Source organism: Chaetodon auriga, chromosome 7, assembly GCF_051107435.1.
Source record: "Chaetodon auriga isolate fChaAug3 chromosome 7, fChaAug3.hap1, whole genome shotgun sequence".
Lineage (NCBI taxonomy): Eukaryota > Metazoa > Chordata > Actinopteri > Chaetodontiformes > Chaetodontidae > Chaetodon > Chaetodon auriga.
Window position 1 is genome coordinate 22,441,230 of NC_135080.1, and position 27,671 is coordinate 22,468,900.

Below are 27,671 nucleotides of genomic sequence, written 5' to 3' on the forward strand. Positions count from 1 at the left end.
ACGCAGGAGTAATCATGCCAATTCCTACAATACTGTAACAAAGAAGAGTTACTTTGTGTTTGTGTTGGTTGGGGGAAAGAAACATCCTCTCCTGCTGTACTTGGAAGTCAGATTTCATTTTCAGTTTGTTCAGCTTGATTTTATTGTATTTCACAAGAAAGTATTTTCCAGAGAGAAAGTGTTTTGTATTTTTTTTTTTCCCTATTTATTATTGCAGTTTTGTACAATAAATGTTCTTAAATTGCCTCTGTACAGTCTAAAATATGTCAAGCATGTATGTAAAGCATTTAAGAGTGCAGTAATAGATATTTCAAGGAAAAGAAATTTGCTGTCGGGTGTTAGCAATTTGACCAAAAGCAAACAAAGCTTACAAAATCCTCACCCAAAACTGCATTGAGGAGGATGTCAATGAAATGGCGGCTACGTATGCAAACTAACAGAACTTTCATGCCACGTCACAGAAAGTCTTTCATGTGTTCGAGGATAATTGGAGATTAAAATTGCAGCTAAGGTGTAAAGATAATGAAAGGCTAAATCAACTCTGAGTCACACAGGGTATGCTGATGAACTACTCTCTGGCTTAAAACTTTCATGGTTGTTTCAGCTGAGTCAGAGTAGAATGGTTCAATTACCAAATTGGTAATTGTTCTGCTTCATTGTTCTGGTTTTACAGAAAGTTTGTCTGAAGTATACCTTTTAAAGTTTCTCGTTTCACTCCGATGTTCCGTTGCTGAATTTTTCCCATTGTGTTGCAGTAATAATTTGAGCAATAATTACATTCCTTAAACTTTAAACCACGAGGTGTACCATTCATCCAACCTCTACACAAATTGTTTCCTTTAACTAGTGATTAACTGATATTCAGGCTCATTGGGGAATCGTGTGTAGTTCATTGTAGATATTGCAGGGTTGACGCCTGCAGAATATGAAGTGGATACGAGACAATATGGATCCACGGTTGGTAACGGGGAGCAAATGAACTCTATGCAGTGCTTTAAAATGCAGGAGAAGAAATATATGGGGAGATGGGGGGGTGATGGTGGGGTAATCTATCCATTTTAATGCATCTCATTAATAAGGAACAAGGCCTTGTAATATGGAAAGTGGTGGAAGAAGGGAAAAAAGAAAAGAACAGGGGGAGGAGGAGGAGGAGAGGGATGAGGGGAAGATGTTGAGGTGTAATCAGACTATAATTAAAGTACTCTCTCATCCACATTTCGGGCGTGCATATGCACACAGATAGGACAGCTTACACGGTTATGCATGGGCACACTATACAGACAGACACCGCTACTCTATGAAACACTATAATCAGCAGATAAACTTCGGCATTTCAGACAAAGAAAAAGAAGAGGAAGCATTACATATACTCGGGTCTCTCTTTTGGTCTCTCTGGCTTTACTTGTCTGGGCTGCAGTTTTTTAGCTGCACAAGGGCTGCAGATCTAAGCCGTGTTGGCATTTTGGTGACCTTGACACGCACCTGCCTGTTCATTTGGTATTTCCTTGCCCTGCACACCTGGCATAGTGCAAGGGTGGAAGGGGTGTAACAATGAAATAGGTGTTGCATTTAAATGAGGTAGTGGTGTTAGTATTTTTTTGGATGTTAAAGCTTTAGAAAGGATGAGTCGCTAGTGCTCAGAATCACACTGAGAATCAACACCAACCACTTAAAAACTCAGTTTTTAATTAGACAGAGTGTATGGTATTGTCCAAAGGCAAAAATGCAGAAATGCCAAGTAAATGTCTGGCTGTAGAAAGAAACCTGAATATCTTCCGAGCAAACTAGAGACAGATAATCTCTGGACCTGAGAACAAGCCAGGGCTAAAAAGATAGTGAATACCACCTGAGGTATGACACATGGCGAAAGAAGACATTTTCAATTTCTCTCCTGACTTTACAACGTTTAACACCTGTCCAGAAATTCCCAACAGCACTGTCTGTATGCTCGTCCAAAGTTGCCTGTATCTTATTTCCAACATTAGATGCGCCTGAAGTAACGCACTTTGCATTAGAGATTAATCTCTCAGTTGTGTAAACTGGGATGTTATGGAAAACAGATTATTAATGCAGCCAACATGCAGACTGAAAACAGATGTTTGTGGTCATTGTGAGCATGCAAACATGATGACGTGTAGCATGTATATTGACCATGATCACCCTGTTAGTTTAGTGTGTTAGCATGCTGATATTCACTCATTGGCAAAAAGTGCATTCCACTACTAAGTCCAGACGAGGCTGATGGGACTGTCATTAGCAGGTATTTGATCATATTTGGTTTTGGTTAGTGGTTATAAACAAGTTTTTGAAAAGATTTGACCTGATGATGGCACCACAGGAAATGTCACAGGATCACCAAATTGATTAAGATAAATCTTCTGAGGACCATGAATGACTGTCCAGAATTTCATAGCAGTCCATCCAGTAATTGTTGAGATGCCATGGTCAGCAGTTTCAAACTGCTAGCATGAAAAGCTGGTCTGGAGTTTCTCCATTTTTAAACTGCTGGAAAGCAATGGTTTGCTTTGAGAGAGGATGAAACATTCAGATTGTATTGGTCATGACTTGTGGCAATCCTCCTCAAACCACCCTCAATGTTAAAATATTCCTTTTAATACTCCACTTATGCAACATATGCCTCTGCTACAAAAATGACTAACATAGTTGCCACCCCCTTTTCGCTTTGCACATTGTTTTTATCAATTGCATTTTGCGTCATGCACCACCGATTCACAAAAATAGGACCCGCTGTCTCTTTCGCATTGACTGCTAGTGTTGCAAATGTTGCATTAGCATAATCTAGCAGGGGAAATGCGTGAGTCATGGGGGGAAAGATTATCATCGGAAAGGTTATCCAGATTTCCAGTAACACACACACACACACACGCACACACACCAGTACAGAAAGGAAGATAGCAAGATATCAGTAACTGATAAAGAATGAGTACAGGTGTATGACTAATGCAGAGATTGTTATTGGATGGTATCATTTTGCAGGTCTTGTGGCCTCCACTGTTGTAATCAGATTAGTTTAAACAATTAATGAAGAGAAGTTATGAGGAATTGATTGGGTTGTTGTTCCCCTTTTCTGATTCCATTGCTGCAATCTCGTACTGATCGCTGACTTCCTGCGCCCATAACCCTCCTTCAGGGTGGTTTCAGAGCAGGATTGACAGCAGCTTGACATTGCACACTCAACAGAGTGTAGCATCTAGTATTCTGACATTGTGGACAGCATATGCTGTGCATGCTACATGGAGCACACGTTACACCGTTCTTGGCACTGCACCAGTTGAACAACGGAGCTCTCTTTTGGGGCGATCAGTGATTGCTTCATAGAATGACAAGTAGTCAAAAGCAGTGGTCTTGATTCAGTGGACAGTTGACTTGATCAATTTGCAACAAGCAGAAGAACCTTGAAGAATGAGCTGCAGCAGGCATCAATTTCAAAAAAACCCTCCATCTGGCCTCACCGGTGAAGTTTAGTAAACATGTGAGGATACTGAAAAAAAAGTGAAGATTAGCTTGTACCAAGAGAAAAAAAAACCCATCCCTGCTTTTCTCCTATTCACCTCTCTTCTTCTCTCCAGTCCAGCAGGTTCAGCTGCAGCGAGGAGCCATGAAAAATGGATGAGTGTCCCCCCCCCCTTTCTTTTCCCTTCACTCAGCCCTTCTTTCTCCCTCACTGCAATCTGATAATGCGTTGCTGTAATATATTTATTTTGCCAGTAACGAGAATCAAGAACAGAGTTTCTTCTTCCCTCTTTTTTTTTAAATCTCATCGGAAAGAATAGCTGGATTGAATGAGCAGAAACAGACACACACACACACACACACACACACACACACACACACACACACACACACAAAAAGTCATCAGTGCTGCCCACAAAAGCGTGAGCGGGCAACACAAAGTGGAGGGAGAGTCAATGAAGCTTTGGGTTTTTATCTTTTTCACACCTGGAGCCTCCTGCACACACACACACACACACACACACACACACACACACACACACACACACACACACACACACACACACACCAGCCGATGCGTCAGCCACTGGTGCCACCCTACAATCTCCCACATCTTCTTCTTGCTTCAACACTTTTTTCGATATTTGGATTTGTGAGCAAATTTATTCTTCTCAAAGCCCCACAGTGTGCGTGCGTGCATGTGTGCGTGCGTGTTCGTGCACAAGTGCATGTGTCAGAGGCTTGTGCAGAGCCTGAATGCGGCACTATGAACAGCAGAGGAGACAGAAAGAAGATTGACCTTTCTCTAATCAACTCTGTGTGTGTGTTTGTGTGTGCATTTGATATGAGTAGATGCACCGCTACACAATTCTGATGAGCCTATGCAGCTAGCCTCCAACCACGAGCACATTAGCTGATATTTATCCACTTTTACAGACGAGGACTGTTGAGCTGGAAATGCCGACTGACTGACTTTGATCATCGTATTCACATTAACCTGAATGACCTGAACTGACTACAGATCAGCACTCTAGCTCGAAGATGATTGATGAATACCAACCAGCTCCGAAATGACTGTGCTGACTCCAAGTAAATCTTCATCACCTGCCAATAAAATCTATTTCCCCTGTTATTTACACCTGCAAGAGCTTTGGTGTGATTCATGTTGCTTCAGATCAGAGGAACACAACACAGACAGGGTAAGGCTATTGTCATTGCCATTTTACATGAATGACCTATTACTAATCTTAACTGGGCTTTCCTTGCACCTTATCCCCTCTGCAACCTGCTGTTGCACCCTCTTGTCTCCCCCTTCTCTGAAATTGCTTCAGCCCTGTATTCCTTTTGATGCTAAGAGGCCTTTGAACTGCAGCCAGCATCTTTAACGCAGCGTTCTGTGGCAAGTCTGCGAGCAACTCAAATATTCATAGGGACCAGACCTCACCAAGAATACTGATGGACGCTGCTCTGCACTCTGTGGACAGGAGCAGATGTGTCAAGCTGGGCCAGACCCAGGCCAGCAATACAGTATGTGAACTGTGTTATGGCACTGGCTGTAAACGTTGTTACAGAGCTGCTGGTAGAATGGCTTATGTTATCTCATTGCAGTGCTTGACGGTTACTACTGCAAGGTGCAAGGACTTTCTTTTATTTCCATGAAGGTCATCAGTGTGGGTTATCCTGCTCTCTCTCATTATAGAGGTGACTGTACACATTGTTATGGGGGTTGCCCCGGGGTTTGTGTTGAAGTTCATGGTTAGGTCACAGCAGGACAATGAGACTGTCAATCAGTGATACATGCAGTTTCCCTTAGGTGCTGAAATGATGCTAGCTAAGAGTCTAATGCGCTCTACATCTAGAATTTTGCTGTTAAAAGAAGCTTAATTATTTCTGCTAGACGTTCATCTTCCTCAGTAGCCACGACAGTAGCAAATGGCCAGTGTCAGGTGGTAGCCTCACCAAACCAAAGCCTTATGCCGTGCATGGTTGTGTTCCATTATGCAGACTCTGGCTCTAGATTAAAACCATTTTTCATAACCAAACATCATTTTGGCTGATTATAACACAATAGGTCTCTTTTCCCTTGTGGTATTCAGTTCAATTTATCACACACTTGGCAACACAGGCATTCTACAGTTGATTACTAGACAGTAGCTATTGTAAGTAATACATATGTTCTCAGCACTCTGTCAACCAAGTCTTGAGGCCAGTGTAGTGCTGTTCCACACAAGCAGATCCAAACGCTGTGCTCTGACATTTTTCATTGATTGTGAATGATGAAGAACATACTGAGCTGCCTCTGCTGTGCCACAAGAAAGATGCATTGGTGTGATCAATCTTCATGTTTAGTTTGAGTTAGATTTTCTCTGTTTTTCTCTCTCTCTCTCTCTCTCTCTCTCTCTCTCTCTCTCTCTCTCTCTCTGTGTGTGTGTGTGTGTGTGTGTGTGTGTGTGTGTGTGTGTGTGTGTGCGCGCGTGCACCCTTTCAGGAGTTCTTACCAAAAGTTATTTGTGATTTCATTGGAAGCAAATTAATAGTGGTTGTCAAATTATGAAACATTTAAGCTGTTTAAAGTGACAGTAAAGAACATTTCAATAACCATTACTACTGAGATTACTCTTAGTTTCTGTGGTGAAAATAGCTCCCCAGAGCTGTTGGGATGTAATTGCCTTTGTTGACCTGTCATCGCCTCAGCAAAATAATTTGAACCAAGTTGAGATGGGTGTAACCCAGAGTGAAGCCATTCAAATCACCACCACTTGTATTGAAGCTAGGTGGGCTGTAATGGGATTGCAGAGTTCATACTTAATTGCAGGCAATTATTTTTGTATTGTGTTGGAATCGTGACTAACAATAGGAAGTGGGAAAAATAGCAAAAAAACACCCTTGTGTCGAACAGAGTGAATGGGGCATTTTATTCACAAAACAAGTATTTACCCACTTGGATTTTCAATGATTTATTGTTGATTTTTGTGGTCCTGCAATCTGTATGTTTCACTGATTGATTTTTTGACACTGAGCAACAGGAAAACACAATTTCATGTCAAAGTGAAAACAAATATTCAAACGTGTGTATAGATTAAGAGCAAACAATTATCCATGTTTGCTAAGCCCCACCCCTCCTTAGTTACTGTTGCTAACCCTGGCATGCTACAAATACAGTTTGCAATGATACTGATGGCAGATTTGCTATTCAAAGTTTAAAGCAGTTTCATAATAGTAGTTTTTGAAACAATGGGTCTTTGATTTCAGACTACCACTGTCAAAACTGGCCAAAAATGATGCTTGATTATTCCTTCCTAAACAAAACAAAACATAGATTTAAACCATTTGATTTTCTCTTTTTGCATTATGTCCATAAGAGGGCAACTGATTGTACAGGTATAAACATGTCTTTTCAAAGATCTACATATCTACACATTACCAAAATAAAATCTCACAAAACTTCATTTATAGACCACAGACCATACCATACCAGATTACATTGGAGCAGATAAACACACCTTTTCTGTTGTGGATTTGGTTTTTAAAAGGTCAATACACAGCCCCGTGCACTCTGCTCCAGCAGGCCTGCTGTGCCTAGTTTACTTCTTTCCCACTGCCAGCACACAAGGTTGCCTGTCTGTTTTCTTCCGGTGCGTCACGTTCAACACCATGAACGTGCCATAAAACGGTGTTTTTTTTTGTCCAGTGTGAAAGGGGTAATACATAATTGTTGCTCAGGTGAGGTGTTCAGTGAACTGTGAATTGTGGTTAGAAGTCACATAAGTTCAATAGTGTGTAGTCGAGTTATTTTAGGGTAAATTCTCCTGTATCTGAAAGGTCCAACAAAATAATTTAATGAATTATGAAGACAAAAAGGAAAAAAAAAACTGTCCAAAGGGAAATATGTAGTAAATTTATTTAAAGTAGCAGTCATGGCAAGGACATTTCTCGGAAACTAAATATCTCAGGGTGCTCTAAGTCCAGCCATGATCAGGCTGTTGGACACCAGTCATGAGGCCGCTAAAAGGCACGTGGGAAGAAACTTTCTGCCTGCACCGTGTCTCAAGCTGTCTCCTCCAGGAAGCCAATACTGTACGTAATTTTTCCACAACCATACTGATGACTTCTGTTATCGTCTTAAAGGTTAAAAGCCCCACTCATTTCTGTTCATGTGTGTCTGTCCGCCTCACCCGCCCAGCCGTCTGCAGCACTGGGTCAGAAATGATTGGCCTCTGAGCTAGCCAACTGCTTCTGTGGGATAAAGAGCCACATGCCATATGTGGCACTATTCAGAGAGTGTAATAAAAGCATCTAAGCCTCTGAGCTGTCACTCACTGATCCCTCCATATCCACAGCGCAGCCTCTCTCTGACTGAAAACTGTCACGATGAGAGTACAGTGTTTGTCTGTGTGTGTCCATATGGGTCTCTGAAGCATTGCTGATGTAGCCTATAAGGATTACGTATTCATAATATTGAACTTGTTGTACCTTCTAAATAGCTACAGTACATTAATGATCTTGTTTATGTTTATGATGGTTTATAGCACCTTGAGTCTTATTTTTGTATTTTTATTGGTAATAATAGCTGAGATCTGGGAGCGCAGAGATATTGGTAAAAATAAGTCACACAGGGCAGGAAACAAGAGCATCATACAAGTTTTAAACAAACTCCCAGGTTAGTCCAGCTGTCTATTATATATCACAGCTTCCAGACTGTCTCCCTGGCTCAGCTTAGGTGTACTGTACTTAATGTTCCTGTGCACACACAGTTTTCATGTACCATGAGGAATTGTTGGGGTTCACTCACTGTCAGTTTCACCTCCGAAAAAAGTGGATAAGTGTTTCTTAACTTTTTTCACTGGTGGCAACCAATAAAGAAGGTAAGAACAGAACTTGGTAGAACAGTGAAGGAAGGCAGACCTCAGGTTTCTTGTGCCTGGTGGGGGTCCCGACCCCCAGGCTGTTACTTCTCGTCCGGTCAAACCTTGTTGTAGCGATCTTGTCCCGTTCCCAGATTTCAGTGATGACTTTGAGTTCAGTGTTATCATAACTGATGGGAATGATGCACTATTGAATATAATCCAAGTTGGAATGAAGCAGAATTGTCTTTCAAATGAAAGATCTTCAAAGTGCAACGATTTAGTCAGAAAAACTAAACAGATAAACAATTCTGGAATTAATCAGTCAAGCTTTGAAAAGTGGGAAATACTCCAGCTCCATAAAATTGGTATTATAGATATGATGTTGATATTAAACTGTTAAAGTGTTCAAAAATTCATTTTATTTTCACAGTCAGATACAATTTTGAACAGCTTCTTCAAGGATGAAAGTGCTGATATCTTTAAATCTAACCTTTGATGAGAATGTTTTGTGGCTGTTATTTGATTTTCTTCTTTTCCTTTTTTTTTCTTTACCCATTTTTGATGTTATTCTTTTATTCACGTTTTCTTTTATCTCTCTCTCTCTCCCTCTCTCTCTCTCTCTGGAAGGTTTGATTCACTGACTGAAATGTGTTATCTTCACCAATTTTTTTAGTTTTGGATTTACTTTGTACATGCATGCGATAGACAACATGTGTGCATGTAACACGAGTTTACATGAGCTGAATGAATTAATTTCAGAATGTGTGTATTTACGGTATTTATGTGTGGGTGTGTTGAAAGTCTGGCCTCACAGCTACTGAAGAACCACTACTCCCCAGAGAAATGGCGTCAGACAGCCAATGAATGAACCCACCAAGGTTTTCTCCAGTTCACTGCTGCATTCCTCTTTTGAAACCGTCCCTTCTTTTATTTTAATGGCTGAAGGTGTCGGCACTTTGCAGCAGTTTTAAATAGAGTTTCTACATACCCTCATCTGTGTGTGTGTGTGTCAGCTGTGAGGAAGATTGTTGCTCCACTGGCTGCTGATGAGGCTCTTTGTTTCAAGTCAAGGCTACCAACACAGTGCAGAACAACAGTAGCAGATCAAATCGCTTCCCTCATACATACTCTGGATGCTCCCATTTACCTGACAGCCATTGCTGTTCCATTTCTGGCTACTGGCAATCTGGCTTTTTATTTACCAGCCCCACTGGTAAAAACACAGATCTCAAGGCTAAATAAGACAAAACTGCAGGGGGTAGGGGGGATAATGTGGCTGCCTTAGTGCTGTGAAATGGTGGAAGCTTGTTTTACATACAAGGCAGGTGCCTTTTCAGCACGCCTACACTACAGTACAACACAAACACATGCCAGACTTAATCCAATGAACCCCCTTGTGTTTTCCACCTGAATTAATTTCGTGCACAAAACAACAAAGTGCAACTTTTCAGCAAATTACAGGCAATGAATAATGGGTTTTTTCCCCTCCCTCCCCCTCATTCTCCTAATGGAAATAAGAAATAGCCACTTGAACTTTGGCTGGGTTAAAAAGAGGTGGAGAGGATGGTGGAATGCTTTTTTCTGCTTAACTGCCGCATGCAGAAGGTTGGACCAAGGGTTCAGAGGTTCAGACGTAGACCAGACAATCAAGGGCGGTGGTCAGCGGGAGGAATGGAAGAACATTTGTAAGAACTGCAGATGTGCGTACTGAATGTCTGCTATTGTGTTTATTTTTGTGTTTAACCTGGTGCCAAGTGCTGCTGCACCATGCGTGAAGGCTATTGTATCACATTTTACCTCTTAACATGTACATACAAGCAGTGTTAAGAGAGCCCCTCACATAAGTGTTCCTGTGCTGCCATGTGCCTCTTCTTGATCAGTCCTCTGGGAGGTGATAACTCTTCTGCTGCCCTCATCTCCCTCAGATAGTAAAATAGCTGTCAGTATGTCCCACATGTCTGAAGCGTTTATGTGTGCTTGTGTGTGAGACAGACTGTGAGCATTTTATGTGTGACCGGTCACATGTTCCGCAGACACTGCGGAGGTAAAAGAGTCTTCTAAGCAGTGTGTTTCACTCTCATGTACAGTTCATCACTGCCTTCCAGGCCTCTCTGTTCTCGCTGTTCATAGTCAGGGCTTCATGGTCATGCACTGCAGCTCTTCAGGTTCAACCATGGGACAAATAATAGATAAACTGTGCTGGACAGTTGAAACACATAAATAAGCTGCAGACGTCAGTTTCTCTTAGGCCACCCATTTCTTTGGCTAGATGAAAGTTATCTAGTGTTGCCTTTGCCTACTTTTTTTCCCTGGTGGCCATCAGGTTTTAGGACCATTAATGAGCAATGATCTACAAACAATAAGGGAATGCACCATTTTCTATGGTCACTAAAGCCATCACTGCCTCTTGGATCAGCTATGTACACAGCAAGTTCAAACACGGTTTAGTTTGGATGAAGTGTGGAGCTCAGTAAGAGCTCATTTAACCATTCAAGCTTTTACACATTCAAGTCTGTTTAAATCTGATAAATTGCCTCAAATGATGTCACTTGAGTCAGCATCACTTGATGCTAGCAGCCTGGGGCATTCATGCTCTGTATTGTGCTGGACAGACAAGGGCACAAGTGTGATTTTATGCTGTGTTCACTTGAGATGGGAATTGACAGTACTGGGTTGACATTGCTTGCTCCTTTTTAATTAAAGTCTACTGTATGTCACAGTGTCTGTCACTGGTTAGTTGGTAGCATCTTCCTGTCCCATGTAGTGAACAAAAAAGCTAGTTTGAAGCTAACAATGAACCACTGATGTTGATGCTTCACTCATACTTACAGTACAATCAAACTTCTGTCAAGTTGGTGCAACAAGCAGCAGATGTTTAACACTAATAATCGACACTGTCTCCCAAAGTAAGAAAATCTACTTTTTAACAGATTCTCTTTAAAAAAACAGAGATAGCTTTCATCATCAGACTGCTGAAGAAGTGCTCAGCCCTGATTTATTGAAAGTACAAGGATGGCAAGTTGATTCCATCAATATATTTTAATGTGGCAACACATTTCAAAATAATTTCATCATAAGACCTGCAGATGAATGAAAAACAGTCCTTCACACTAAGCCGCCTTTTTAGGTTAATTTTAGTTTTTCAGACGAGCGTTGATATTCATTAACTGTATTTTTTTTTAGCAGCAGCCATCCTCGCTCACAATGGATAGCGGCAAACTGTCTGACACATGAAAAGGTGTCAGATTTATTCAGGGATCTCCCAGGGACACACAGAGGATGTTTGTGTCATTGTTATCACTCAACAAGTGACAAAACAGAACAGTCTTCCTTCGAGGGTGCTCTCTTTCATATAATATGTCACCTTTGCCAAAGGTAGCACCAGTACAGATTCACTCCCCCTGTCCGTTTTGCTGTGTTCCACAAATTCCATCATCATTCCACAACAGTTTATTTTCTCCTGTAACCTCGTGGTCCTCCTCACTTCCTGTGTTTCTCTGCTCTCCTCTGAGTTCTCTATTTTGGGAAAGAAGTGGCATTAGGAGAAGTTTTAGGCTCTCTCTTTCCTTCCCTCCAGGATGAGGTGAGATGAATTAGTTGTGTGCGTGTGCGTTGTGGGCGTGCATGGATGTGTGTGTGAAGCACAGGTCCAAAGAGAGTCCCAGTAGGGATACTCTCTTCCTCTCATCACACCTCCTTGCCTAGTTGCCTTCGATTTTTAGAGTGATATGAGAAAGATAGAGAGAGGCAAAATGAAATGGACTGCCAGAAGGAATCACGAACACACTCTTAGGAGCACTGGGACTAAGTGCTGCGGAGAACTAAGTGTTTGTGTGGGAGAAAAAGAGCTTGTGTCCATGGTGTGCAGACATTTAAGATGAAAGGAGCGACTAACCAGATAAAAGTGATGCTTTCGATGGAATGTATTTGAGTGATGAAATGGTATAGAGAGATTGTAGATGAAAAAAATCTAAAGATCAATTAAAAAATATATGTAAAAAGATGGATGAAGTTGACTAAATCTTTATCACAACAGATATGAGAACAAATTGTTCCCAAGGTCATGCTGCAGTAGGTGTGAAGTGTAGTTTCTTTACAGCAGTGCACACATGCAGCCACACACATTTCTTTAACCAGATTACTGTGCATAGTGCACCTCATGTTCCATAAGACGGTGGCCTTCACTTCAAAAGCCCAGCCATTCTAACAGGATTACACCGCGGATACTTCTATTTGCTCAATGTGTTTTCAGCCCCCTGTTTCACAGCTGGCCTGAGGCGTCACATAAACTGGCCAGAACAAAATTCTGCGGGGATCAAAAAGACCTGAGAACTTGTCTTTTACGCTGACTCCTTGTTCACCACACACACACACACACACACACATACACACAGTTCACACTTCAAGCCATCCACACATAAGAGAAAAGAAGTGTTTTAAATCAGTGTTTAACTGTGCCCACCTTTAGTTTGTGTTTAAATGCAACACTATGGGTTGAAAAGCATATGGCCCAGTTCCAGTGTTTCCTCATTATGCCCTGACAGACTATGGTGTGGTCTGTGAGTGCTCAGGGCTGTCCCACTCTGAAATCAAAGAAGTGTTTGAGGGCTCTTCTGTGGACTTTTCTGGGCCCTTTATGTACACTTTCTGCAAGTCTGGAACTCTGCAGACCCTGCTTAAGGGCGAAACCTGAAATGCATTGCAGTGTGACATTAATATAGTAATGATGGTGGAACCACGCATCGGAAAAAAGGAAACATGTAACTAGTTGACATTTTCCTTCTTTCCTTCCTTAGTTATAACCACATTTTGTTAACCAGCACTATGTGTGTGTAGCTGTGTGTTTTATGATGGCAAAATATTTACTTCAAATGCATTGATTTAGTTTGTTACTTATCAACATAAAGCAAACAAGAAACTCCTATAAATGACAGACTGACTGAAATATCAGCCTCACACTTGATGATGCATAATGAATGTGATTTCAAAAAGTACCACCCCGTTCATTAAACAAGCATTTGGAGCCCTCCTGCATTCAGACAATGCTGCCAAAGGTGACGCTGATTAAAGTCAGTGAGGGTTCAGCTCTTATGGCTGAGGAGGGACACTGGAACTGGGCCTAAGTCTCTTGAACATCTGACCATGCTCACTGACAGCTGTTTTCACAGTTGGAAACGCTACAAAGCTGAGGTAGGCAGGATTAACAATGGGGATATTATCTCCCTGGACCGGGGCCAAAGCCAGAATTCATTTCAAACTAAAGTGCCAAAATCTGTGGATGAGACTGACATATAGTAGCTGTGCAGGTTTTCACTAACTGCTCCGAGCAACTGTCTTGAATGAAAGTGATGTCATTTGGATGAATGGCACTATTGATTGGACACAGCAAAGTAACCACTAACGGAAATCTGCTAACTTGAACACTTTTGCAAATTTGATAATGAATTGAGATGAAGCGATGAAATGCCAGTGTTTCACAGTCCGTCTGCCCAGTTAGTATTAGAGTATCTAATCCTGTAACATATGATATTTGTTGTGCATTGGTGAATTCAACAAAATTTTGGGATTTTGAGGTAAATTCTCAGTAGCTTTTCTGCTATTATCCTAGAGGAATTGACGTTTGGTACTTGTGTGCATGTGTGTGAAGAAAGCAGGAGGCTTAATGCCATATCTCAAATTGCACATACAATAATGGACCGTGATAATGGCTCTCAAATGACGCACAGAGGGAACATTTGTGACTGTGAAGCCATTTGATAAAGAGGGGTCATGATAGCTGGGGGTAATGGCACTAAAAGTGCATTTTCAGCTCCTATACGTCCACTCTTCATGCATTTGGATGGATGCTTTTAGTTTTTTTTTCTGTCTTTTTTTCCCTTTTTTCTTTTGCTATGTACCTTAATGCATAACACTCCTACATCTCTCTCTCCCTCTCTCTCTTTGTTTTTCTCCCTCTTCCGCAGGGGCAGTGGGGGGCAGCAGAGTGACTATGCAGTCAGCCCTCTCCCCATCTCTGCAGGTTAATAAGTCTCCATCTGAAACTAGAGTAACATATACAGTAACACCGCCGCATCGTCACTTACAGCACAAAGGATATCTCAGACAATTTGTATAGTGCTTTTTCCATTCTCTCTTTCTCCAGCCCCTCTTCGCTTGTATATTCTCACTCCAGAGGGGGGTTTTGCGCTTCAGCCAAGGTGGATGGAAAACAAGTCATGATAAGAGCCTGACCTTTGTCTTGCCTCTATCATTTTGCTGCATGACCAATGTTGAGGGGTTGAAAGGAGAGAAATGTCAACTCAAAAATGGCATTGTTCACTGAGGTGCAAATAAAGCCAGACTTTGATATGTGTGGCAGCACTTGCCTCCTCTCAGTGTTGTCTTTCAATCTGTGTGCTGCTTTGTTTTGTTTACCGTGGTCACAGTGCTCAATGGTTGGTTTCGCAAGGCGGTGCTTTGGATTTGTTAGGCTCAGAGGCTGTGGGGTCCTGCTGCAACAGTGCTCTGAGCCGCCCCACCCCCACTGCCCTGCCGAGCGCTACCACACACACACACACACACACACACACACACACACACACACATGCACACACATGCACACTCCAGAACACCAGGCACTGGCATCATGGCCAGAATGCACAACTTGAAGTGGGCCTCAAAAGCAGCACAGCACACAGGCTTACACACTACATTTTACACACCTGCACACACACATATGCTTATACACCTGGGGCAATGCAGGGCAGTCTCTCAATTGTTAGATTATTCCACTCTCAACAAACCTCTAAAAAGCACAGTGTGATCCTGCTTTATCTCACCCTGCCTGGGGCTACAAACAGCTCATAATCTCAAGAAACTAAATCTATAACATAACAGCCACAAAAGGCCAAACAGGGAGTAACAGGTGAATTAATTTCAGGCCAAGTCATGATTTTCAATTCCATGCCAGAGGACATGAGGTGTTTTTTTAGATGGTGTGAAAGTGTGGAGTTTAGTTTCCATTGCATGTCCTCCAGACAGACTGTTCTGAGATGAGAAGACAGAGAAAGGAGCTGTGTATCGAGTACAGCAGAGGTCAGGGTATCACTGTCTCAGAGGGACTGTGGAGGGGGGGCCTCAGTGTGACCCAGGTATTCTGGCAGGAACACAGTTTCCTTTGCTGTATGCTCTGACTGAGTAATGAACTTGCTTGTATTCTACCCAAGCACAAAAAGCCCTTCTCATATTTGTTTGTTGAGCTTGGCAGCTGTTGTAGTTTGATCTTCACTTTGCCTCTTTTGCTGTATTTAACATGGCAAACATCGGTGTGATGGAAAATAAGATGATATTCACTTCTCCTCTGTGTTCAAGATCCCGCTTCAGTAAAATGAGTTATTTTCAAGTGCCACCATTTTTTTTTTTTGTTCTGATCTCTGATCTGTTCTTCAAAAAAAGTACTTGAAAGTTCAAATATTTGAAAAAATACATGTATTACAAATTGGAAATGTGGATTTTAAAAGGTTTGACATGAAAGGAGGCAGTGAAGAAAGTCTGACAAAGTTGCATTGACTGAGGGTAAAAGTCAGGACATTTGAGTCTCTGCTGCTGCATCTCTTTTTTTGTCACCCAACTCTATGTAAGTGCAGTACTAAATCACCTTTAATATCCACGAAGCTTTATAGGCAAAGGTTATCTTCAACTCAACTAATACATCATAGAAATTAGCAGTCAAAATGAAAATTTTATGCAGTGTCTAATGTCAGTTTTATTAGCTTGTAGACTATGTGTGTTACCCTTTAGTCTAACTGATCTCAAGTCAAATCAATGTTAGAAACTTCAAGATTCAACGCATCTAGACAAGAAATCTACTTAGAAGCTTTTATATTTAATAAAGTCCTCTCCTGGCAGATGGCTCCTGTCAGTTTGCTCTGTGAAGCACGAAGCCAGCGCACTGAGTGCAAAGAAGATTAAAGTTTGCAAAGATCTCAGAGGTTCAAAGAAGACACGGATCACTGCAACGAAAGGAGTGGTTGAGGGGAAAGAAAAAAGAGAGGTTTGACATGTCCCTCGACTTTCGTGGGGATGTTTCCTCGATAATTTGTGGTGACCCGTTGATGGACATCTCTGAGCCTCTCCGTGCTGGCGTGAGCTCCCATCTTACTGTGTAGCTGTAATTGCCTGTTGGTCGCAGTAATGGCTAACTGTCTCTACTACGTTTACTTTTCATTATGCTGATGTATTCATCACAGTCCCTTTTGTTGACCTTATCAATCAGAGTTTAATTTCCTACAGAGATCTTTTTAATTACCAATGTTTCTCTTCCTCCGCTGTCCCCTGGGGTCTATTCAGATTGCAGCACCCGCCCATTAAGAGGTGGCACCTGCCAGCACAGTTACGGTGGCACACCGTTGCCTGGTCAGAGATTAATCAGCCGTTATAGTGCCTCTGCCATGCTCAGAGCCTCAAGTCAAATCCACGACTCTGGGCTTAATTGGCAGTGAAATGGCAGAGCGAGATAGTCCGGCTGACCGGCAGCCAGCAGTAAAGGGCAACTGAGCTCCTGAGCTCACCTTCTTCAGCTGTCACACACCCTGATTATATTAGCCTGTACAGGTTTGATAACTGTATCCCTCAACCCCTGTAATTAAATTGACTTTAAGAACCAAAACGATTCAGTGGCCTTTAACTCCACTCGTTTATGAAAAGACAAAATTGTAATGAAGTGGTTATTATTGAAACACATGAGTAATACATTTTGTGAATTTTGTTGTCACATATCTGATACACCAACCCGGAGAATATAGAACAGCTGAAGGCAGAAAAAAGGTGGAATGAGTTGCTTTTCATTTAAAGAATGAAAGAAAATATAGTTAAAGGTTAAGATAAGGTTACAGGCATTCTGAGAGATATTATATAAAGTAAAAGGCCTTGGAGCCAGGAACAGAACTCACCCCTCTGCTTTTCCCCTGTGTGACACAGTGGTGAAAGGTCTTGGTATTTGAATCCCGACTCAGGTCTAAATAAGCAAACACAACAATCTTGTCTCCTCTACTTGTTAACACGTGAAATTGAAAATGGTGTGTTTGATTCCTGCTCTGTCCTTAAATGTAAAAAGCCCCTGCATGTCAGCTAGTCACGTTCAGCTAAAAAGCCACAAGGTTTCACAAGATGCTGGCAAATCAACCTCCCTCCGTTCACAAAGAAAGGTCATTGCATGCCATTTACTTAGCGCTTTTAGTCGCCAAAGAAGGTGTTTGTTCTTCAAAATTGGGGTCAGTTGAAGTGCAGCTCAGGCATTTTGGTTTTGCGTGTTTGCTGATTTTTTTAAATTCTTTTTTTTTTTTTAAGCACAACTCCTATTAGAGGCTGTCTGAAGCCTGAATGGTTGTCATAGATGTATATCGCACAGATGAGTCTTGCTCTCATTGGTTTGTGTGATGAGCACACAAAAAGTTCAAAAGAACAAATCCGAGAAGTGTTTTTTTTTTTTTTTCGCTGTTACCTGCAGATTGAAATGATGCAGACAAATTTGGCTGTGTGGGGTGTCATGGTTTGATTCAAGTTGCCATGGAGGAGTATGTAGCTTATCACTTAGTGTCAAGGCATTAGTGCTTGCAGCCGCGGGTTCGATCATCACAAGTGGCGCTTCTCCTGGGAACCTCTGGAACTGATGGTTTGGTTCATTCATTTCTCCACCCCCAGCCTCCCATCCACTCCCCTTCATCTTTTGATAGCCTGCATTATTTGCAAGAAGAGAGGAGCATATCCATCCATTTTGTTCTATTGATTCATGGGCATGTCTCAAGCTGTCAATATGTGGACCTCATTCTATTAAGACAGCACCAGCATTGTATTTCTTACCAGTGATTGGATGTGTAGGGGATGTGAGTTTGGGGTGAAGTTGACATATAGGTTGCACCTCATCAAGATAATGCAATGATTACCAGAGGTGAACACTCCTTTAATTCCCTCATCTCTCCTGGTCTAAAATGGTTCCATCCCACACATGCAGAAAGAGTTGGGGTGTGTGACATCATTAACTCGCCACGGCAGCGCAGCCATTCCAGCCTGACTGATGGAACAGTGTACTCTATTTTGTGTGCTGGTGATTTCACAAAGGTCACCAGCATGGAGACATCATCACACTGAGTTTGATGTTCTGTTTTCAGCCACTTTTGCTATATATGTTATGTATCTTTCAACAAGAGAAAGCCTCGATTTTCAATGTAGTACTATAGTGTTGCAGCTGGATCACAATAGAACATTTTGGCAATGCAGACAACAAAATTACATGTAGGTCAGCCTGTTGCTGCTAAGTAGCCACGGTGAGTGGCACAAACTGCAACATCAAGGATTTAAAGGTCAGTAGGGCTTCTAAGCTGTGAGAACACTGAATGTGAAGTTGAGGACAAGCCCCTTCAATTCTCCAGACTCCTCATTAGCTGTCATGCGTTGTGGTCAAACCGTGTCATACCCTGTATTACACATTTATTGGGGTTATGCACGTGTTCAAACTTGGAGCAGGAAATTATCCTTTCCATCTACTTTAAAATTTCTCCCTTATTTCTGAGTGAGCTCTGACATAAATACCAGTGTGCTAATTCTCTGTACCTGTATCACATGTTCCACAAAATACACCACAAAATACAAGCTGTCTTAGTAGACTCTCTTAGCTTCAGCAGCAACAGGGGTGATACATACAAATCATGTTTCCCTTTGAAAGCCTGACACAGCAGCGTCAGCAAGGTATTCCTCTGCAAAATGACATGGCTTGGCATTTAAAGTCCAGTATCATTTTACTCCTCAATGTTATAGCAAACTCATGCATATTTACCATGTCCTAATAGACCCATGTCCCCGCCCCTCTAAATGATCAACTCCAACTGTATCAGGGCCGTTAGCCATGCTTTCTGTGCTGTGTATGCATCTGGGTAGTGTTAGCATGTTTTTCCCAGGTCTCACTAGCTCAAAAAACATAATTGCACCATTTCAGTTGAATCCTTTATCTTATTCATAATATATTTAAAAGGATTTTGATAAAGTCACACTATTCTCTGTTGTCATGCTAACTGCCAAAAATCTAGTTTTATTCCAGAAAAAAAAAATGTAGCTTGCTAACTAGGTCTATTTCATATAGGTTTGCCCCTCTAAGAGCTATCAATATTCGGTTTATTCCAGTGCACGTGCGGACTTGAAGATTTTCTTTCCCGCTCAAATCTTCTTCATTGTCAAGCAGTCAACAAGTGCAGAACAGAAGTGAAGAGAAAGAACTTCAGCTGCTCTGACTGTGTCCGCTTGTACCCCACCTGTCAAACTGGCTACATCATGCTGAGCTTCAGTCCTACAGTGAGGCTTGCCTGTGGAGGAGCTCCAGGGGTGAGCGGATGCCTTCATGGCACTCTGGGTGGAGGAGTGGAAGTGACGGAAGCTGGGCTGACTGCGGCAGAGTCCCTCTACAAGACGAAACAGACAAGCTAATTGTCAACTGCGACTTCCCAGACATCCTATAAAGGGACCCAGACAACAGGATGAGCCAGACAACTCATGTCCCTCTGTCACTTGCACTGCTCCTGGTTCTTCCATCTCCACGTTGGAAGACCTGAAGTCTGATTATAAGGATGGTGTTCCATATCTGTGGTTTTACCCACCCCACAGTGGCCAGGGGCTCCACTGCAGTTCCTCTCTCCTTCTCCCCATCAGTCTGCCAGCCATTTGCCAGCCACCAAAGTACTTATCCAGGACTTGCCCTGCATTATCAGCAGTGAGGAGCATTGCGATACTGGTGGAACAACCTGCACTTGCTCGCGCCATCTTAGGATGGGACATTTATAACCAGGAGCGTCCCCCACTGTGGTCTCGCTCCATGGAGTTCCAGACCTACTCCTTCTCCTTCCTGCAGTATCCCCCTTTGGTGGCTGCAGCTCAGCAGGTTCTGCGCTGGCCTGGTACAAACCAGTGGCCCGAGTGCACCTGATGGTATGCGGGGAATGTGTGTCTCAATCCAGCTGAACAAAGGAATCACAATGGCCCTTTTCAGGGCCAACCACTTTTCCTTAAAGAGCAGTTTCCTCTCAGCCTCATTTACGCTCCTACTGAGCATTTTGCAGCTTCTTTTAAACAGACACATGCTCCCTACATAAAACAGAGGCCTGCCGCCGCACACACCCACAGTGTGGCAGGTGCAGCAAGGTCGCTTCCTCGCATTTTCATGAGTAATAAATCTTTTATGCCATTACCCAGGAAAGGATCAGGGTTTCACTCTATTTAGACGACCTTATCCTTATGGTCCCCTCCCAGCGGGCTGCACTCCACACAGTTGGAGTCATACAGCATCTGTAAACACTGGGTTCTCGCCATAATCTGGAAAAAGAGTGCCCAGAATTCTCTCGTACTTTACCCTTCTCTCCTGCTCTCCTCCCATTGAAAGGTTTTCCTCTAAATTATAATTTTAAACTTTCTTGAAAAAAGAAGAAGGTTGGCAGGATGCATAACCAGCCTTCTGATGTGTTTGTTACATTCCCCTCTGGTACAGCAGGTGGCAGTACACAGAACATTAACTGTAACATTTAGAGAAGAAGAACAAGAAGAAGGATGAATGGGGAGAAGGATGGAGTACTGGCCAAAAGGCTAAAAGTTTTTGCAAGTATGTCAACAAATGGGTGACCAAAAGTCTTACCCAGTCATTGGTCAAAGTCATCCTTTTTGTAAAATATGCCACACTCCATCACATGAAAGGAAAGACAACGTGAGCCAGCATAGCAGATCTGCCGAGTGCAAGTGCACCCAGGAGGTGCAGAAATATGCTCCACCAATGACTGCAGTTATACTCTCTCTCCCATCCATTTTCATAATCATCCTCTTCTACCAACTGCCTTGCTTGCCAGTAGCGTCTCTCAAATCACAACTGAAGCATGAAGCTTATGTGATGTGTACATATCCTTCAAGTAATACATCAATAAACAGCTGGAAAAAAGTCAAATGTGCTGAATTTATCTGCTGTTTTCTTTTTTTGTTTATATAATACATGTATCTTCATAGCATTTCACTTTCAACTGGATATCTGATTCTGACCACATAACTGCAGTCTCTTAGCTTGTCATGGTTCGTGACCATGGTGCAGCTGCTGGTGGGAAACCAGGGGTGGGTGGGAACCATTGGCCAGGTACTGTGCTCTCCTGCCTTTGCACAAGGGCCTCTTCTACTACAGTGTACATGGGTACATCTTGTGTCCTCTGCCTCTTGTATAATCCTACCTCCAGATGTTGGTAGGTAATGGTTGGCACCATCTATGATTAAAGTGTATGCTGCAGTCACTTCATCCTGCCACAAAGCCTATGGAGAGAGATTGGTTCTTGTGGATCCTTTGGTGAAGATCTTTTTAAAGGGAATCAGACCACAGAAACCTGTCATGCACTCTCTAGCACCCCTGGTGCTGCACACTCTGGGGGGAGATTTGAGCTATCAAGCAGATAGCTGAAATCTCTCTGAAAATGCTGTCCATTGAAATAGCACTCCTCCTAGCCCTGATGTCAGCTAAGAGAGTGAGTGGCCCATGCCAACTTTACAGCCGAATCCCTCATTTACACCTACAGTCCTAACGGAGTCTCACAAGGCGTGGCTGTATATGTCAAAAATGTATGTCTCACTGTCTGTGTGATGCCATCACAACATAGGGGGATCAGTACAGTCTCTAAGCAATGTCTCACCCTTCTGCAGAGGCAATACTGTGTGGAGCGGGTGTAATGGCCTTTTTTTTCCCCACATAGGAGTGACATAGCCATTGTCTCTGTATCTTATTATGCTTCGCATTTTTGGGGTTGTGAACTGCTGTATGTTATCTGTTTATGGACCTTGGTGTCACAGTGGGTATTGGCTACATCAACTATGCCCTTACCTCAATAGCAAAAACTATTTGAAGGCAAAAATAGACTGACACTTATGCATTGAGTATGAGTATAAGACTTAGTACCCTGCTCCCCTGGCAAGAAAATACAGGCTTTTAGAAGCAGAGCTCAGGAGCTACAATATGTAACTAGCATTTTCAGCATAACACAAATTTGGATGAATCTGTTTGGATGGTTATTTTCCTCAAATATGTGCACACACTTATCAGTATATACTTTTAGTCAAATCCATGTAACCCCTTAGCACCTGCAGAAGTACTCCCTGCCATACAAGTGCCCCCATGTGGGAATCATGGTTTTAGAGTGCCTTATAGTGCAGTGAAAACAGATAATTACTGAAATGCTGTATGCAAGGGATGAAAATATAATAAAATGTAGTTTCACAACTGGAACAAAGTCTTCTTTTGTGTACTCACATTATACAGTTTGATGCAACTTGTCTGTCTGTGTTGTTTGGTCACACACATTTTACCACTGCCAAATAGCTTTTGCTGACATTCACTGAATAATTGAACTAGTCTGCAGTGATTGCTTGATTAGTACTTAGAAGAGTCCACTTTCTTTTCAGTGAATGGAGAGTAATTATTGCTTATGCTCTTTATTCCCCATTAAAGCACATATTATTATGTGTTTTCATTAAGCAATCCTTCTCAGGGGACCTCAAATTACAGCCTTTCTTTGTGTGATTTTCAATCCACCAACTTGAACTCTAAGTGGACAAAATGTAATTTGTGGCTTTTTCTGGCCCAGCTAAAAAAAACATTTAGAAGGAATTAAGGGTTCCAGTTGTTTTCCTCGATCCTTTATTTCTTCTTCTTTTGACCATAAGATGCTAAACAAATGGCAAGGGGGTCGGCACGGTGCTGCACACAGCCCAGGGGACCATTACTCAATTATGGGCTTTAATCAGGCCCTCAGCTCATGAACTTTGTTTTGACTTGGCATTGGATACAGTTTTCTGCTGGCAGCACTGTGCTGGTCATTGATCAAGCATGGCACTGTGCTTTGAAATCTGCAGGGAATGTTTGAAGTAAGAAAGGAACAAAAGAAAGAAAAGAGGTAGCAGGGGAGATTAGCAAAATGAGAATGTCTTGTAGCAACTGAGGCTGGAAGAGCTTTGCCAAGAACATAATAAAGAGTGCATGTGTACTTGTTGCAGTTCACTGTATTTGTATGTGTGTGTGTGTGTGGGGGGGGGGGGGGGGGGAATTTAAATTCTTTATCTGTGGACAGGATTTCAGAAGAAATTAAATTCAAGATGTATAACTCAGCACTGTTCTGTTGTACCTTGTAGCAGAAGTATTTCACTGACATATCACACTTTCCTTTTTATCTCCGCAGTGAATAAACACAAGCCATGGATTGAGACGTCGTACCATGGGGTGATCACTGAAAACACTGACATCGTTCTGCTAGATCCTCCTTTGGTGGCCCTGGACAAAGATGCCCCCATCCCCTACGCAGGTATGGTACATTTAAACCTAATGGCTGTCAACTGGAGGAGGATCATAGAAACAGGGGTGAAGACAGGCTCACTCAGACCAAATGGAGGCAGTCAACGATGACTCAGGTGTTAATCCACAGGGAAGCATAGCTGCAGGATATACTGACACTAAGGATATAAACCATATAAAGCTGTCATGTGATGTTGCTGTGAAGGGGCTTAAATTGGCTTCATGTACTATATGTAACTGCTGCATCACAGCTTTTATGTTAACCCTTCTCTGTGCTGCAACCATTTAATCCAATAATTCCCAGTATGCACACAGCACATACAGGACTCATTTTTCAGATTTATTTAGAGTGGAAAGTGGCCCAAATAAGCCCCATGGTGGCTGAGGACACTGCAAAAAAAATGAGTCAAACCGGATTAGATTCTTCCCACTTTGTGACCATTCCAGCCTGTCTAAAGGGTGCCAGCTCTTGTGGGAGGACGTTAGCTGGAGGCTGTTGGCGAGCCCTCCAGCCTATCTCCCGCCAGGCCGCTAATGTGGCCAAGGCCCCAGCATGGGGCTGCTGCACGGGGCTGGAACCCACTCATTGAGGCCCTCAAGCTGAGTTGGATGGATGGATGAAGAGGGAGTGTGTGTGTGTGCAAGTGTGTACGTGTATACGCTTACTAAAAAATGTTTTCATTGTTTGCTTCCGTGTGTGTGTGTGTGTGCGTGTGTGTGTGTGTGTGTGTGTGTGTGTGTGTGTGTGTGTGTGTGTGTGTGTGTGTGTGTGTGTGTGTGCGCTGTGGCATGGCCTGAGGGGGCTCACTGTAATGGCCACCCAACAGGGAGAAAGAGAGAGAATGATGAGACAGTAGGGAGGGTAGCTGGCTGACCAGCATATGTCCTCTGGCTCTCGACAGACTGACAGCCACACAACAACAAAGTACAAACACACGCACATACACCCACACATGTAGTGGGCCGAGCTCATGGTTATCCCTGGATTTCATAAGTGATGGTACTGAGAGAGATTTCTCACTAAATTATTGATAAACAAGTACATTAACGTCACCAGTCTGTCCTGCAGCAGTCTCCCCGTCTTTTCACTGCTATTTCTATCAGTTTTCACTCTCGTTTCCTCTCATCCAGCCCGTGCTAAACAGAAAAATTACTGGTGGTCTGTGCAAGGCAGTTATTACGAACAATAGTTATGTTTATTGTTAGGCAGCAACTTCTAGTGGCAGTAGTAATTATGACAGACGTCAAGCGACGTAGTATAAAGAGCTGTTTGTGTCCCATGTGAAACCAGAAATCAGTGTTGACTTATTTTAAATGATATAACCTACTTAGGTCACATCACATACCTAATAGTAATGTACTTTAACCCAACACTAATAAAGTGGTTTTGCTGCCTAAACCTAATCTAAACCAAAGCGAACTGACCATGTTACGATGTTAACCCAAGAAGGATGAAGGTCTGCTAAGAGGAAGGTCTGCTATGCCCGTCGCTGCTGCTCCCTAATGGTGATATATGTTGTTTTGGAAATGTCACATATGTTATTTTGGGAGTCATTGACAATCAGCTTATTCATTTGTTTAGGTATGAAGAGGTATGCTCTTGTCACCATTTCACACACTTCCCATTTTTTTTGTACCTCACCTCCCTCCCCGTGTACCTTTAAGTTATCACAAAAAAATCCTAAGAGAAACACACAAGATAGAACAGTCACCCTCTTTTCTCTCCCTCTTAAAGCAGTGCTGTCCAGCAGACAGACACAGGTTAGGGCAGAGACAGTTAATGAGTTTTTCCACTGAACTGCTGGGGCGGAGTGGCAGGGCAGTGCATGAGTAGGGGTTAAGCCTGAGCCAGCCAGGTTTTAATTACGGTACATCTAAGACACAGACACAAAATGTGACTGACTGCGGTCATGCTGCAGAACTGGTTATGGCAAGAACCATAAAATAAATTCACCACCTGCTTCATTCACACTGTGTGTGATACACTGTACACATTTCAAAGCAATGCAATTACTGTATATTTCATTTGCGCGCACACACACACACACACACACACACACACACACACACATATATATATATATATAATGTATATACCCAACAGATGTTTTAATTTAAAATAGAAGTTAATTATAGATGCTATTTAAAAACATGAATTTTCCATCTGTGCTTCCCTGAAAGCACCTCATGATTCAGTTTAATTCAATAGGAAAGTACCAATAAAGTGGTCTTTTACATCACTCCAAACCATTCCAGTAATCCTGTCAGACTGCTGGGCAGGGTGCAACAGTCACCACACTCACTGGTCTGGAACAACAGGAAAAGTGGTACTGCTGTGCCTGAAAGCTGGCTAAGACTGGCATCAGCCATCACTGCAGCGCTACAGCAGCTCACAAGCTTCAACATCACACAGACAGCGTGTCAGGAAGAGTGAAAAGCACTTGTATAGATAGACTCACTGTTTAATGCATGGCTTTGTCTGACAAAGTGCAGGTGCCTAGCTCTAAGAAACAGAGAAGATAAATAAATAAAAAAAAGGGTAGGTGATCCAAATAGCTATATACTATGGATAACAACACCAAGGAAACGCATTTTGACATTAGGTATAGCACTTTCTGCTATACCTAAGCCTAGTTTTTATTCATAAACTGAGTTACATATGTGTGTGAAGAAAACTTGCCTGAAGCACAAGATTCTGTTTAGTCTGTCGCTACACACAATTTCTAAGTGCCTACACAGATGCAGTCAGTCATCAACTTGAGTTTCTCCATTTCAGTGACTATAAATATACTATATTTAACTATAATAACTTTAACTATAAATCGAGTGATAGATGGAAAGTGAAAGATACCAGTGATTCCTCAGCTTGGTAAACTTCTGCCTTATATGGTACAGAAGAAGCTCTGTCAGTGGTGGATACAGGGCAAACCCCCGACTACGTTTAATGGTGAGGTTTTTTAACATATATAGCCAATGATTATTAAAAGTACTTATTTCCACAATATCTGTGCATTGCAACTACAGCATAGTCAATGTTTGGTTAAGATTTAGCAGTTACATTATGGTTTCAAAAAATCGAAAATTAATTGTAGTTCTCTCATGATATACAAATACCCATCTGCCAGTCTAACCTCGTACACTTAAGGCATCGATATGCTTCAACCTAAGAGCATCTCAAATGGTCAGACAGTGTCTGAGACCCCTTTCACAAACGCCTTTCCAATGATGGAATTTGGAGGGCTGCATCCAACAATCTCACTTTCTGAAAGCAGCAATTGGACAATCATAGTCAGTGCTTTCACTTTGAGTTTGGCTGTAAGTAAGTAGGTTTATTTATATAGCACCTTTCAGATGTCACAAAGTACCTCACAATAAAAGACAAAAGAGAAAAAAGAAGTGCAAATAATTGCAAAGTGAAGGGAGAAGGAAAGTCAAACAACTGCCTGGAGGTCAACCTCAACATGGAGTCTGGTATCTGCTCGCTACAGGTAAGAGACAACTCCCTTGTCATGCATTATTAAATATGTTTTAGTTACAAGTGCTTGCTAAGTTAGTGATGTGGCATTTAACACTAATGTTAGCTAACATGATATCTATATAATACTAATCAATCATTCAGACTGCGCAGATGCAACACTGTGTGAGCACATCAAATCATACCTTTGAGCTGACATTTGGTGATTGGCTGAAATGGAAGAAGACTTCTAAAAGGCTACAGATAATTGAAAAAAAAAATGCATTTGAGAATCGATCCATGGCAGGGGAATGTCAAAACACCCACACACTTCTGCCGAATAGTTCACCCACGACAATTGCATTAAATATATTTATCTTACCAACACAGAGGGAAAGTTGCCGCACTCATCAAGACAAAAAAATTGGAACAGCTGGTAATGAAGTGACAATGTTACTGATGGTGTCAAGAAAGAATTTTGGACCACGTCAACTATAATATAGAAAAGGGTCTTTACATACTGATAGTGAACAGGTAGATGGGCAGATTTCTACAAACT

General features: G+C 42.1%; 1 protein-coding gene across 1 annotated transcript in view; it reads left to right on the forward strand.

Annotated features, from left to right (window-relative positions):
* The window catches only part of LOC143323751 (calsyntenin-2-like), a 233,376-nt gene that overhangs the window by 66,163 nt on the left and 139,542 nt on the right, over positions 1-27,671 (forward strand). Inside the window, exon 2 of the mRNA XM_076735796.1 lies at positions 23,546-23,668. Coding sequence (XP_076591911.1) covers positions 23,546-23,668 — 123 coding nt within the window. The remainder of the gene's footprint in view (positions 1-23,545; positions 23,669-27,671) is intronic.